The sequence below is a fragment of the Oncorhynchus masou genome, chromosome 1, assembly GCF_036934945.1.
Source record: "Oncorhynchus masou masou isolate Uvic2021 chromosome 1, UVic_Omas_1.1, whole genome shotgun sequence".
In the NCBI taxonomy this organism is placed as follows: Eukaryota; Metazoa; Chordata; class Actinopteri; order Salmoniformes; family Salmonidae; genus Oncorhynchus; species Oncorhynchus masou.
In genome coordinates, this window is record NC_088212.1 from 38,804,090 (window position 1) to 38,817,030 (window position 12,941).

The 12,941-nt window shown below is 43.8% G+C and overlaps 1 protein-coding gene across 2 annotated transcripts in view; it reads left to right on the plus strand.

The window, feature by feature from the left end:
* Positions 1-622: 622 nt before the first annotated feature.
* Positions 623-12,941, plus strand: part of zgc:110329 (uncharacterized protein LOC550500 homolog) — a 29,577-nt gene continuing 17,258 nt past the window's right edge. For both annotated transcript variants that reach the window (XM_064971148.1, XM_064971153.1), the window contains exon 1: positions 623-1,153. In XM_064971148.1, the coding sequence (XP_064827220.1) occupies positions 1,067-1,153 (87 nt within the window). In that variant the 5' untranslated portion in view covers positions 623-1,066. The remainder of the gene's footprint in view (positions 1,154-12,941) is intronic.

A 12,941-nucleotide genomic window follows, 5' to 3' on the forward strand; every position in this document is an offset into this window, starting at 1 on the left:
ATGCTCCCGCTAGCACAGCAAACCGGAGGCTAGGCCGACACCGTATACTAGCTATCTAGCTGGCTTGCTAGTTAGCGACACCATGTGCGAGCTTGCTAGTTAGCTAGCACAAGATTTCACCCCCGCCTCCCGCGTACCAGAGAATACTGTGCCATACCGGTTGGGTGAAGGACACTGTGTACGGGTCGTCCCTGTCTCCCGCTAGCACAGCAGATGGGAGGTTAGAGCGACACTGTGTACTAGCTAGCTAAATAGTTAGCAACACCCTGTACTAGCTAGTGCATTAATGCCGCCTACTGTACTGATGAGTCGCCGCCTCCCGCCTGTCCTAACTTAAAAATGGACCAATATAAGTATAAAGAGGGGTTCCTGCAGATGCAGGAATGCCCCAAATTGCAGGCAGCAATTAGACATCATTGCTTCTACACTTTAAGTTACAACAAAGATGAATGACCGAGTAATAGCCTAGTATCCAGCTTCCACATCACGTGTGCCAAAAATATACCAACAACAGCCAACCAACAACTGATGCAACAATGAGCAATAGCAGGGATTAATGCCAGTAACAGTGACACTTGTAGGGTAGTGACACAGACTCTTCAGTGGGCTGAGATGTGACCCATTTCCTTGATGTAAAGGAAAGCAAGCAATAGTCTGGATAATTAGAGCCAGCGCATTTGTCTACTGTCTCAGCTATCGCACATGATGATACTGTAATCGAGTTTTACTGGATAATTACATATGAAATAGCTGAACGTATTTCACTACTCAGGCCCTTTAAATGACGTCCCAAAACAGAGCGTGCAATGGAACGTGGCCCGGAAGTTGCTATTGTTTGCGAGGGTACATTTAACCTGAGTAAATAAGCTAAACGAAGGCGTTGACGTACTTGTGTAAAATCGAGATGTTTTGAAAATTCTATCGGATAATATAGTTAGCTAACTGTGGCTAGCTGAAATAGCTAATTAGGTCAGTGTTGGTATGCGTCTACTAGCATAGATAGCTAACATTAGCTAAATTGGGTTCTGAGCTTGAAACTACCTTGTTTCTTCAGCTACCAAGCAACATGCCTTCGTACAAAGCAGTGAAGAAAAGCAACCGTTTCTATTATTTCATCAAATTCACCTTAAATATCTACTCAATGCTCTTCTCGGTAAGTGTTTTAATATTGACTTGTTGGTTTCAGGGACAAGGTTGGGGACTGGACCACAAACATGTTGGCTTGTGTGACTGTCAGAGAACCACCATCACATTTGCTACACAGCTAACGTTATATGTTACTAGCCAGCTGTCTAGCTAGCCATTGTAACATATATCTAGTAGCTGCCAGGGTATTCTAAGTTGGCTAGCTAGCTAACTCTGGTGTCAAATTGCTTGCAAGAATAACAAATAATGAAAATACTGCTGTGCACACTATTGTCGTTCATTTACTACACTAGGCTACACTGCTTTTGCTGCTTTGTAGTGCAGGGCGTGTCGTGCCGTGAGACTACTGTGATACAGTTAAAAGTGAAGTGGGAGATTTTCTTTGTCGACAGGAAATGGGATGCTAACTGTAGTCCATTAACATATTTGATTGTTTCAGACTATTCTAGGGCCTTCATATTGCAATATTTGGAAAGAGTAACTAGCTATAGGCCTAAGCCTACCTATTACTCTACATTTGATTAAGCCTAATGAGTCTAATCAGTGTTATAGTCAAATGACCATTTAATGCAGCCTTGTGTTAATGCCTCTTCTTGGTGTTCTGAGACATGTGGGACATTTACTACAGTCTTATTACAGCTTTTCAGGGCAGGAGTGGGTTACACAGGTCTAATTCACTTAAAATCAATAACATGCTAGCATACATGACACACATACACATGTGTCATGTTGGCTTTAAAGTGGAACTGACAGCATTTTGTCAACATTCTTCAAATCTGTTCATATACACCCACAGGAGGATTGTGGCGGCTTTTTTCTTTCTGACAAGCAAGAATATAGATATGGTCGTTTTCATACATTCATAGAATGTTTGGGAATGACTCAGGCATTTGTGATAATGCTATAGCACTATAGAGTGGGAAAGTGTCTGCGTTTGGAAAATGAATAGACACTGCAGCGAATAAAACCTAATTAAAATATCTACACCGGCCGGTGAACCATAGCCAATCAGAGCTACAAATAAGCCAATTGCCACATGGGCCTGCCATCAATTACTTTAATCTGGACTGTGTGTTTACAGGCAGTAGCAACATCAAGACTTTAGATCATTAGAAAGATTTGCCACGAGCCATAGAATACATCAGAATGGATTTCTATAAATATGTAAATACCTTGAGTCCTCTTTACATCAAATCAAATTTTATTGGTCACATACGCATGGTTAGCAGATGTTAATGCGAGTGTATTGGAATGCTTGTGCTTCTGGTTCTGACAATGCATTAATATCTAACAAGTATTCTAACAATTCCCCAACAACTACCTAATACACACAAATCTAAAGGGGTGAATGAGAATATGTACATATAAATATAACGATGGGCGATGGCCAAGTGGCGTAGGCAAAGTGCAGTAGATGGTATAAAATACACTACATACATATGATATTAATAATGTAAGATATGTAAACATTATTAAAGTGTCATTATTTAAAATAATTGTTTAAAGTGACTAGTGACTAGGCAGCAGACTCTCTGAGTTAGTGATTGCTGTTTAGCAGTCTGATGGCCTTGAGATAGAAGCTGTTTTTCAGTCTCTCGGTCCCGGCTTTGATGCACCTGTACTGACCTTGCCTTTTGGATAGTAGCAGTGAGAACAGGCAGTGGCTGGGATGGTTGTTGTCGTTGCTGAATTTTTTTGGGGACTTCCTGTGACATCGGGTCCTGTAGTTGTCATGGAGGGCAGGTAGTTTGCCCCCGGTGATGCGTTGTGCAGACCGCACCACCCTCTGTAGAGCCTTACGGTTGTGGGCGGAGCAGTTGCCGTACCAGGCGGTGGTACAGCCCGATAGGATGCTCTCGATTGTGTCTGTAAAAGTTTGAGTGCTTTTGGTGACTGTTACGAATCCCTTTTGGCCCGACAGTCTAGGGGGGATGGTAATGAGACCCGTAACATAACTCATGCAAATTATTATTGTGACAAAGTAAAAATGTGAACGAAATAACCACGACAACAGAAATCTACCGTCAAACTCTAGGTTTATTTATAAACACACGGTAATGGGGGGAGCAGGAAAAGGGGCTGAGCTGGACCCAAGGAAAGAAACAATAAGTATTCAAAAACACCCCTAAGCTAGACTAGCCTACTTTTACAACAGCTAACTAACTAACCAAAAATACAGTGGGTGGTCCGCCCAGTTCTAACTAGTGTATTTAACAAAGTTCACCTACGGGTAGTGTATGCCCATGGGCGACTTGTCTTGGTTTCCCCCTTTTCCCACCAGCAATCAACACAAACACCATAACCAAAAACAATACTCACAGGTGATGACAAAGTGCTATGAGGTGCTTAAACAAAAGAGAGGGTAAGACACAAAGCGAGAGTGAAACACAGAGACCTACAGACATGACATTTACAGAGAGATTGAGCTCTAGAACAAACAAATGATGGGGTTTTTAAACCATGGGGAAGGAACTGTGATAGGAAATAGGAGGTGTGTCTTCTGATTGATGATTGATTGTTGACTGATTGGGGAGTGATGATTTTTCACCTGAGGGGAGAAGGAGAGAAAAGAAACACACACACACAGTATACACACACTCACAGGATAACTGTATCCGTAACAGTGACAATACGAATTTCTTCAGCCTCCTGAGGTTGAAGAGGCGCTGCTGCTCCTTCTTCACCACGCTGTCTGTGTGGGTGGGCCAATTCAGTTTGTCCGTGATGTGTACGCCGAGGAACTTAACTTACTACCCTCTTCACTACTGTCCCGTCGATGTGGATAGGGGGGTGCTCCCTCTGCTGTTTCCTGAAGTCCACTATCATCTCCTTTGTTTTGTTGACGTTGAGTGTGAGGTTATTTTCCTGACACCACACTCCGAGGGCCCTCACCTCCTCCCTGTAGCCCGTCTCGCCGTTGTTGGTAATCAAGCCTACCACTGTAGTGTCGTCTGCAAACTTGATGATTGAGTTGGAGACGTGCATGGCAACGCAGTCGTGGGTGAACAGAGAGTACAGGAGAGGGCTCAGAACGCACCCTTGTGTGGCCTCAGTGTCAGCGGGGTGGAGATGTTGTTACCTACCCTCACCACCTGGGTGCGGCCCGTCAGGAAGTCTGGGACCCAGTTGCACAGGGCGGGGTCGAGACTGGAGGTTTGAACGATTCATCGGCATGTCAGATTAATTAGGGCCGATTTCAAGTTTTCATAACAATCGGAAATCGGTATTTTTGGATTTTATTTATTTAATTTTTAATTTTTAATTAAAATCTATTTTTTATTTTTGACACCTTTATTTAGGCAAGTCAGTTAAGAACACATTCTTATTTTCAATGACGGCCTAGGAACGGTTGGTTAACTGCCTTGTTCAGGTGCAGAACGACAGATTTTCACCTTGTCAGCTCTGGTGATTCAATCTTGCAACCCTACGGTTAACTAGTCTAACGCTCTAACCACCTGCCTCTCATTGCACTCCACGAGGAGCCTGCCTGTTACGTGAATGCAGTAGAAGCCAAGGTAAGTTGCTAGCTAGCATTAAACTTATCTTATAAAAAACAATCAATCAATCAATCATAATCACTAGTTAACTACACATGGTTGATGATATTACTAGTTTATCTAGCGTGTCCTGCGTTGCATATAATCAATGCAACGCTGGGGGATGATTTAACTTCTCTAGGGTAGGGGCAGCATTCGGAATTTTGGATGAAAAGTATGCCCAAATTAAACGCCCTGCTACTCTTGCCCAGGAGATATGATATGCATTTAACTGGTAGATCTGGATAGAAAACATACTAATGTTTCCAAAATAGTGTCTGTGAGTATAACAGAACTGATTTGGCAGGCGAAAACCTGAGAAGCATCCATTCAGGAAGTCGTTTTTTGGGGGGTTTTGTAGTTTTCTATTCAATGCCATTACAGTATCCATTGACTTAGGACTCAAATTGCAGTTCCTATGCCTTCCACTAGATGTAAACAGTCTTTAGAAATTGTCTCAGGATGGTATTCTGATAAATGGAGACCAGTCTGAATGAGTGGACCCTGACGTGTTACAGAGCTTTTTCATGCGCAATCCCGAGAGCGTGCCTTTCTTGTTTACTTTGTATATTGACAACGTTATTGTCCGGTTGAAATATTACTGTTTCAAACGTCACTCGCTTTTAGATTTGGAGTAGTTATTCCCCTTGCGCTGCAAGGGCCGCGGCTTTTGTGGAGTGATGGGTAACGATGCTTCGAGTGTGGCAGTTGTCGATGTGTTCCTGGTTCGAGCCCAGGTAGGGGTGAGGAGGGGGACAGAAGCTATACTGTTACACTGGCAATACTATAGTGCCTATAAGAACATCCAATAGTCAAAGGTGTATGAAATACATGAACTACAACCTAAAACCTCTTACCTTGGAATATTGAAGTCTCATGTTAAAAGGAACCACCAAATTTCATATGTTCTCATGTTCTGAGCAAGCAACTTAAACGTTAGCTTTTTTACATGGCACACATTTTTACATGGCACATATTACTTTCTTCTCCAACAGTTTGTTTTTGCATTATTTAAACCAAATTGTGTCACGCCCTGGTTGAAATATATTATGTTTATTCTTCATTTATTCGGTCAGGCCAGGGTGTGACATGGGTTATTGTGGTGTGTTTTTGTCTTGGGGTTTTGTGGGATGTCTAGCGTTAGTCTATGGCTGCCTGAGGCGGTTCTCAATCAGAGTCAGGTGATTATCGTTGTCTCTGATTGGGAACCATATTTAGGCAGCCATATTCTTTGTGTGTTTCGTGGGTGATTGTCCTTAGTGTCCTTGTTCCTGTATCTGTGTTAGTTTACACTAGTATAGGCTGTTTCGGTTTTTGTTACGTTCTTTTTGTTTTGTAGTATTTGTATTGATTCGTGTTTACGTTTGTTCATTAAACATGGATCGCAATCTACACGCTGCATTTTGGTCCGACTCTCCTTCACCGCATGAAAACCGTTACAAATTGAACATGTTTCATTATTTATTTGAGGCTAAATAGATTTTATTGATGTTTTATATTAAGTGTTAATTCAGTATTGCTGTAATTGTCATTATTACAAATATCAAAAATCGGCCGATTAATCGGTCCTCCAATAATCGGTATCGGCATTGAAAATCATAATCGGTTGACCTCTAGTCGAGACCCAGTGTTAAATGCTTTGCTGTTGTCAATGAACAGCATTCTCACATAGGTATTCCCCTTGTCCAGATGGGTTAGGGTAGTGTGTGGTTGCGATTGCGTCGTCTGTGGACCTATTGGAGCGGTAAGCAAATTGTAGTGGGTCTAGGGCAGGGGTGTCAAAGTCAAATGGACGGAGGGCCAAATAAAAAATTTAGCTACAAGCCGAGGGCCGGACTGTTCGAATGTTCATTGAAAATTTTTTAAATGACGCATATAGTCTAGTGAACCTAATTGAACCTACTGAAAACCTAACAAATATATTCCAATATGATCAGATAAATAAAGCAATATTTTCTTATGGCTCTGTCAGTAATCTTTAATTTTCAACAGACACAAAAGACAAATTTCCTTTATATAAAAATCCCCATAACATGAACATTAAATGAAAGAAACCGGTATTCAAGGCACCATCAGTAGCCTATATTTTCTATTTTAGCAAAAGTGGGCTAAATTTACTTCAAAGAAAAAAACAATAATAGCAATTTTCTATCATCCACTCAACTGAAATATTTTTAAAATATAATTGGATTGAAATACAATAAAATAAAGTGCAAAAATCTATTAATCAAAAACAACACTTTGTTTAATGACATGATCCCGACCCTGCAGCTGCAAGTTCATTGCATTCAGATGACTCGTAATGTCACACAGAAAAGCCATTTCACACAGAAACATTTCGTCTCGGAGTTGTGTTGTGTCTTTCCCTTTGCTGTCCAAGAACAGACAAATCTCCTCACGAAGCTCGAAACATCTTTGAAGCACCTTTCCCTGGCTTAGCCATCGCACCTCTGTGTGATAAGGCAAATCACCATGCTCCGTTTCTAACTCCGTCAGAAATGCCTTGAACTGGCGGTGATTCAAACCTTTGGCTCTGATAAAGTTAACTGTGCGCGTGATGATGCTCATTACATGCTCCATTTTCAAGGCTTTACCGCACGACGCTTCCTGGTGTATGATACAATGATAAGCTGTCAGCTCACCTGTCGCGTTTTCCTCTTGCATCTTTTCCCGTATCTTCGCCACCAGTCCGCTCCTGTGTCCACACATCGCAGGTGCTCCGTCGGTTGTCAAACCCACGAGTTTTTCCCAAGGCAGCTCCATCTCATTTACACATCTTGACACCTCTTCATACAAATCATGCCCCGTAGTTGTGCCATGCATAGGACGTAAAGCCAAAAACTCCTCTGTCACGCTTAGGCTGGAGTCCACTCTACTCCGACTCCCACCTTGTTTGAAACCCCCGGTTCTCAGTGTCCACCTTCCGTTTTGCCATTTTTGATGGGTATCTGAAAGTTAATTTTACTGTGATGCTGACGACTGCTGTGCCAATAAATATTGAAATGAAGCAGCCTACTGCTCGGTGCGTCACCGTTGCATTGTGGGAAATGTAGTATTGGTGCGTGTAAAAGATCTGCGGGCTGCCGGCTTGCTGCGGTCTGCGGGCCGGTTCTAATAATAAATCAAGATCATCCCAGGGGCCGTAAAAAACCTTCTCGCGGGCCGGATGTGGCCCGCGGGCCTTGACTCTGACATATGTGGTCTAGGGTGTCAGGTAGGGTGGAGGTGATATAGTCCTTGACTAGTCTCTCAAAGCACTTCATGATGACGGAAGCTACCTTAGCTTTCTTGGGAACAGGAACAATGGTGGCCCTCTTGAAGCATGTGGGAACAGCAGACTGGGATAAGGATTGATTGAATATGTCCGTAAACACACCAGCCAGCTGGTCTGCGCATGCTCAGAGGACGTGTCTGGGGATGCCATCTGGGCCTGCAGCCTTGCGAGAGTTTTACTCACGTCGGCTGCAGTGAAGGAGAGTCCGCAGGTTTTGGTGGCGGACTGTGTCAGTGGCACTGTATTGTCCTCAAAGCGAGCAAAGAAGTTGTTTAGTCTGTCTGGAAGCATGACATCCTGGTCCGCGACGGGGCTGATTTTATTTTTGTAATCCTTGATTGACTGTAGACCCTGCCACATACCTCTTGTGTCTGAGCTGTTGAATTGCGACTCTACTTTGTCTCTATACTGACGCTTAGCTTGTTTGATTGCCTTGCGAAGGGAATAGCTACACTGTTTGTATTCGGTCATGTTTCCGGTCACCTTGCCATGATTTAAAAGCAGTAGTTTGCGCTTTCAATTTCACACGAATGCTGCCATCAATCTACGGTTTCTGGTTTGGGAATGTTTTAATAGTTGCTGTGGGTACGACAGCGCCAATGCATTTGCTAATTGACTCGCTCATTGAATCAGCGTATTCGTCAATGTTGTTGTTTGACGCAATGCGGAACATATCCCAGTCCACATGATCGAAGCAATCTTGAAGCGTGGAATCCGATTGGTCGGACCAGCATTGAACAGACCTGAGCGCAGAGCTTCCTGTTTTAGTTTCTGTCTATAGGCTTGAAGCAACAAAATGGAGTTGTGGTCAGCTTTTCCGAATGTAGGGTGGGGGAGGGCCTTATATGCATCGCGGAAGTTAGAATAACAATGATCCAGGGTTTTACCAGCCCTGGTTGCACAATCGATATGCTGATAGAATTTAGTGAGTCTTGTTTTCAGATTAGCCTTAAAATCCCTAGCTACAATGAATGCAGCCTCAGGATATGTGGTTTCCAGTTTACATAGAGTCAAATGAAATTCGTTCAGGGCCATCAATGTGTTTGCTTGGGGGGGAATATATGCGGCTGTGATTATAATCGAAGATAATTCTCTTGGTAGATAATGCGGTCGACATTTAATTGTGAGGAATTCCAATTCAGGTGAACAGAAGGACTTGAGTTCCTGTATGTTGTTATGATCACACCACGTCTTGTTAATCATAAGGCATACACCTCCGTCCTTCTTCTTACCAGAAAGATGCTTGTTTCTGTCAGCGCGATGCGTGAAGAAACCAGCTGGCTGTGAAGCACGGAGGTGGCAGGATCATGTTGTGGGGGTGCTTTGCTTCCGGAGGGACTGGTGCGCTTCACAAAATACATGGCACATTGAGGAAGGGAAATTATGTGGATATATTGAAGCAACATCTCAAGACATCAGTCAGGAAGTTAAAGCTTGGTCGCAAATGGGTCTTCCAAATGGACAATGACCCCAAGCATACTTCCAAAGTTGTGGCAAAATGGCTTAAGGACAACAAAGTTGGGGTATTGGAGTGGCCTTCACAAAGCCCTGGCCCTCATCCTATAGAAAATGTGTGGGCAGAACTGAAAAAGCATGTGCGAGCAAGGAGGCCAATGAACCTGACTCAGTTACACCAGCTCTGTCAGGAGGAAAGAGACAAAATTCACCCAACTTACTGTGGGAAGCTTGTGAAAGGCTACTTGAAACATTTGACCCAAGTTAAACAATTTAAAGGCAACGCTACCAAATACTAATTGAGTGTATGTAAACTTCTGACCCACTGGGAATGTGATGAAAGAAATAAAAGCTGAAATTAATCATTCTCTCGACTATTATTTTGACATTTCACATTCTTAAAATAAAGTGGTGATCCTAAGACAGGGAAATTGTACTAGGATTAAACGCCATGAATTGTGAAAAACTAAATTTAAATATACTTGGCTAAGGTGTATGTAAATTTCCGACTTCAACTGTAGGTCCTGGATAGCAGGAAGTATGGCCCCAGTGACGTACCGGGCCCCTCTTTTCAGTCTCCTGAGGGGAAAAAGGTTTGGCGTCACGACTGTCTTGGTGTGTTTAGACTATGATTGGACACCAAGGAACTTGAATCTCTCGACCCGCTATGCTACAGCCCTATAAATCACATTGGCTACACCTGGCCTGTCTGCAATGAACTTGAAATATTGTATTAAATTGGGCCTGGCCAAAAGCATGCGCTAGCGAGCTTGAGACATTGTATAAAATATTCTCGGCCCTCAGTTTCCCACGCCAGTGAGCTCGGGACAGACACAGCTGTAGGTTATTTGCGCAAGGGATAATAAGCAGTACTTCACTTGGGCAGGAGCCCACCGAAGCTGACTACCAGCACCTCATATTTTCTACTGCTTGAGCTCCTGTTTCTCTTATGGAATATTAGATCAAACGTATTGTGTAGCTCCTGCACCTAAATATAAACAGTACCAGCACTCACAATGAGTACTGGAACCTATTTCAATCAAAGTCAAGCACTGATAAGAGGTAATCAGGTAGGCCTATTTTATGATGTTTCTACTGGATCAGAGCATGCCAGTTGAAATAGTGCATCCCGAATAGCTTGAGGAAGTAAATAATGTTTTCCTAGTTGGCTGTGATTTGCACCCTGATAGCAATATTTGTTGGACTACCAAGACGTACTGTATATTGGTGAATTCTATTAATCATGCATTGAACTGCATCTATCTATTCAGCCAAAAAAGCCTTACTCTACTTCTTACATTTACTTTACGGCTACTTTTGTCAAGGGTCCATATGGCTGTGTTCAGTATGGGCCCTGGTCAAAAGTACTGCACTATATCAGGAATAAGGTGCCATTTCGGAAGCAACTGGTGTGTTGAGATGTATTTTGAGTCTCTTGAGACCGAGGCCTTGAGTGAGAGCAGTGGTCCTGAGAGGGATCAACTGTACACTCTGCTCGGTCTCTGCAGGTGATGCAATATTAACTATAACAGTCTCTACGGTCATCTCACCACCAGGCAGAGAGGAGTGATGCAGCCAGTAACTGTATATATGAATGAACAAAGCCATCGATCACGTGACACTGTTCATTCCTATGTGAAGACTCAATAGCGCATTGAAGCCAAATGAAGTTGGTTAAGATAGAGACATAACATGCCCAGTTTAAGCTACTCCAGGAAGTGACATTGAAGGCTAGCTCAGTGCTGCCCCCTCTCACTGAGAGGCAAGTATCTTCACTGACATTTTCAACCTCTCCCTGTCCAAGTCTGTAATGCCAACATGTTTTAAGCAGATCACCATAGTGCCGGTGCCCAAGAACACCAAGGTAACCTGCCTAAATGACTACCGACCCGTAGCACTCACGTCTGTAGCCATGAAGTGCTTTGAAAGGCTGGTCATGGCTCACAATCAACACCATTATCCTAGAAACCATAGACTCACTTCAATTTGCATACTGCCCCAACAGATCCACAGATGATGCAATCTCTATTGCATTCTACACTGCCCTTTTCCATCTGGACAAAAGGAACACCTATGTGAGAATGCTACTCATAGACTGCAGCTCAGCGTTCAACACCATAGTGCCCTCAAAGCTCATCAATAAGCTAAGGCCCTGGGACTAAACACCTCCCTCTGCAACTGGATCCTGGACTTCCTGACGGGCCGTCCACAGGTAGTAAGGATGGGTAACAACACATCCGCCACGCTGATCCTCAACACAGGGGCCCCTCAGTGGTGCGTGCTCAGTCCCCTCCTGTACTCCCTGTTCACTCATGACTGCATGGCCAGGCACGACTCCAACACCATCATTAAATTTGCCGATGACACAACAGTGATCAGCGACATCGCCTGAACAGCGACGAGACAGCCTATAGGAAGGAGGTCAGAGACCTGGCCGTGAGGTGCTAGGACAACAACCTCCCCCTCAAAATGATCAAGACAAAGGAGATGATTGTGGTCTACAGGAAAAAGAGGACCGAGCACACCCCCATTCTCATCGACGGGGCTGCAGTGGAGCAGGTTGAGAGCTTCAATTTCCTTGGTGTCCACATCAACAACAAACTATCATGGTCCATGCACACCAAGACAGTCGTGAAGTAGGCATGACAAAACCTATTCCCCCTCAGGAGACTGAAAAGATTTGGCATGGGTCCTCAGATCCAGGTTCTACAGCTGCACCGTCAAGAGCATCCTGACTGATTGCATCACTGCTTGGTATGGCAACAGCTCGGCCTCCGACTACAAGGCACTACAGAGGGTGATGCGAACGGGCCAAGACATCACTGGGGCCAAGCTTCCTGCCATCCAGTAACTCTATACCAGGTGGTGTCAGTGGAAGGCCCTAAAAATTGTCAGACTACAGCCACCCTAGTCATAGACTGTTCTCTCTGCTACCGCACGGCAAGCAATACCGGAGCTCCAAGTCTAGGTCCAAGAGGCTTCTAAACAGCTTCTGCCCCCAAGCCATGAGACTCCTGAACATCTAGTCAAATGGCTACCCACCCAGACTATTTGCCCGTCCCCACTGCTGCACTCTGTTGTCATCTATGCATAGTCACTTTAATATCTCTTCCTACATGTACATGCTACCTCAACTAACCGGTGCCCCCGTACATTGATGCAACTCAATTATCCTCATAACTACTTCTTTGTGCCATTTTTTTTTTTTAAACAATTGGTTCAAGGACATACATCTGGTGTAATTAGAAGAAGTTACTGGTACCACAATTGTCTTTGAATTTTGTATTTATTGACTCAAATTGACCATGAAGATTGCCATTTTTCCATTCACTATAATGGAGGGGGGGGGTCATGTTTTCTGCTAACGATGCCTGCGGTACTGTGGTCGACCTTCAGCTCCCGTGGCTTCAATGAGGGGGGGGGGGGGCGTTTCCCTCTGCATGCAGCTGAAAGAGAGGATGAAGGGAACTGGGGGAAGATTGTATGAGATATGGTTGAGTGGCTTTGGCCATGACTTTCAAGTGGTTTTC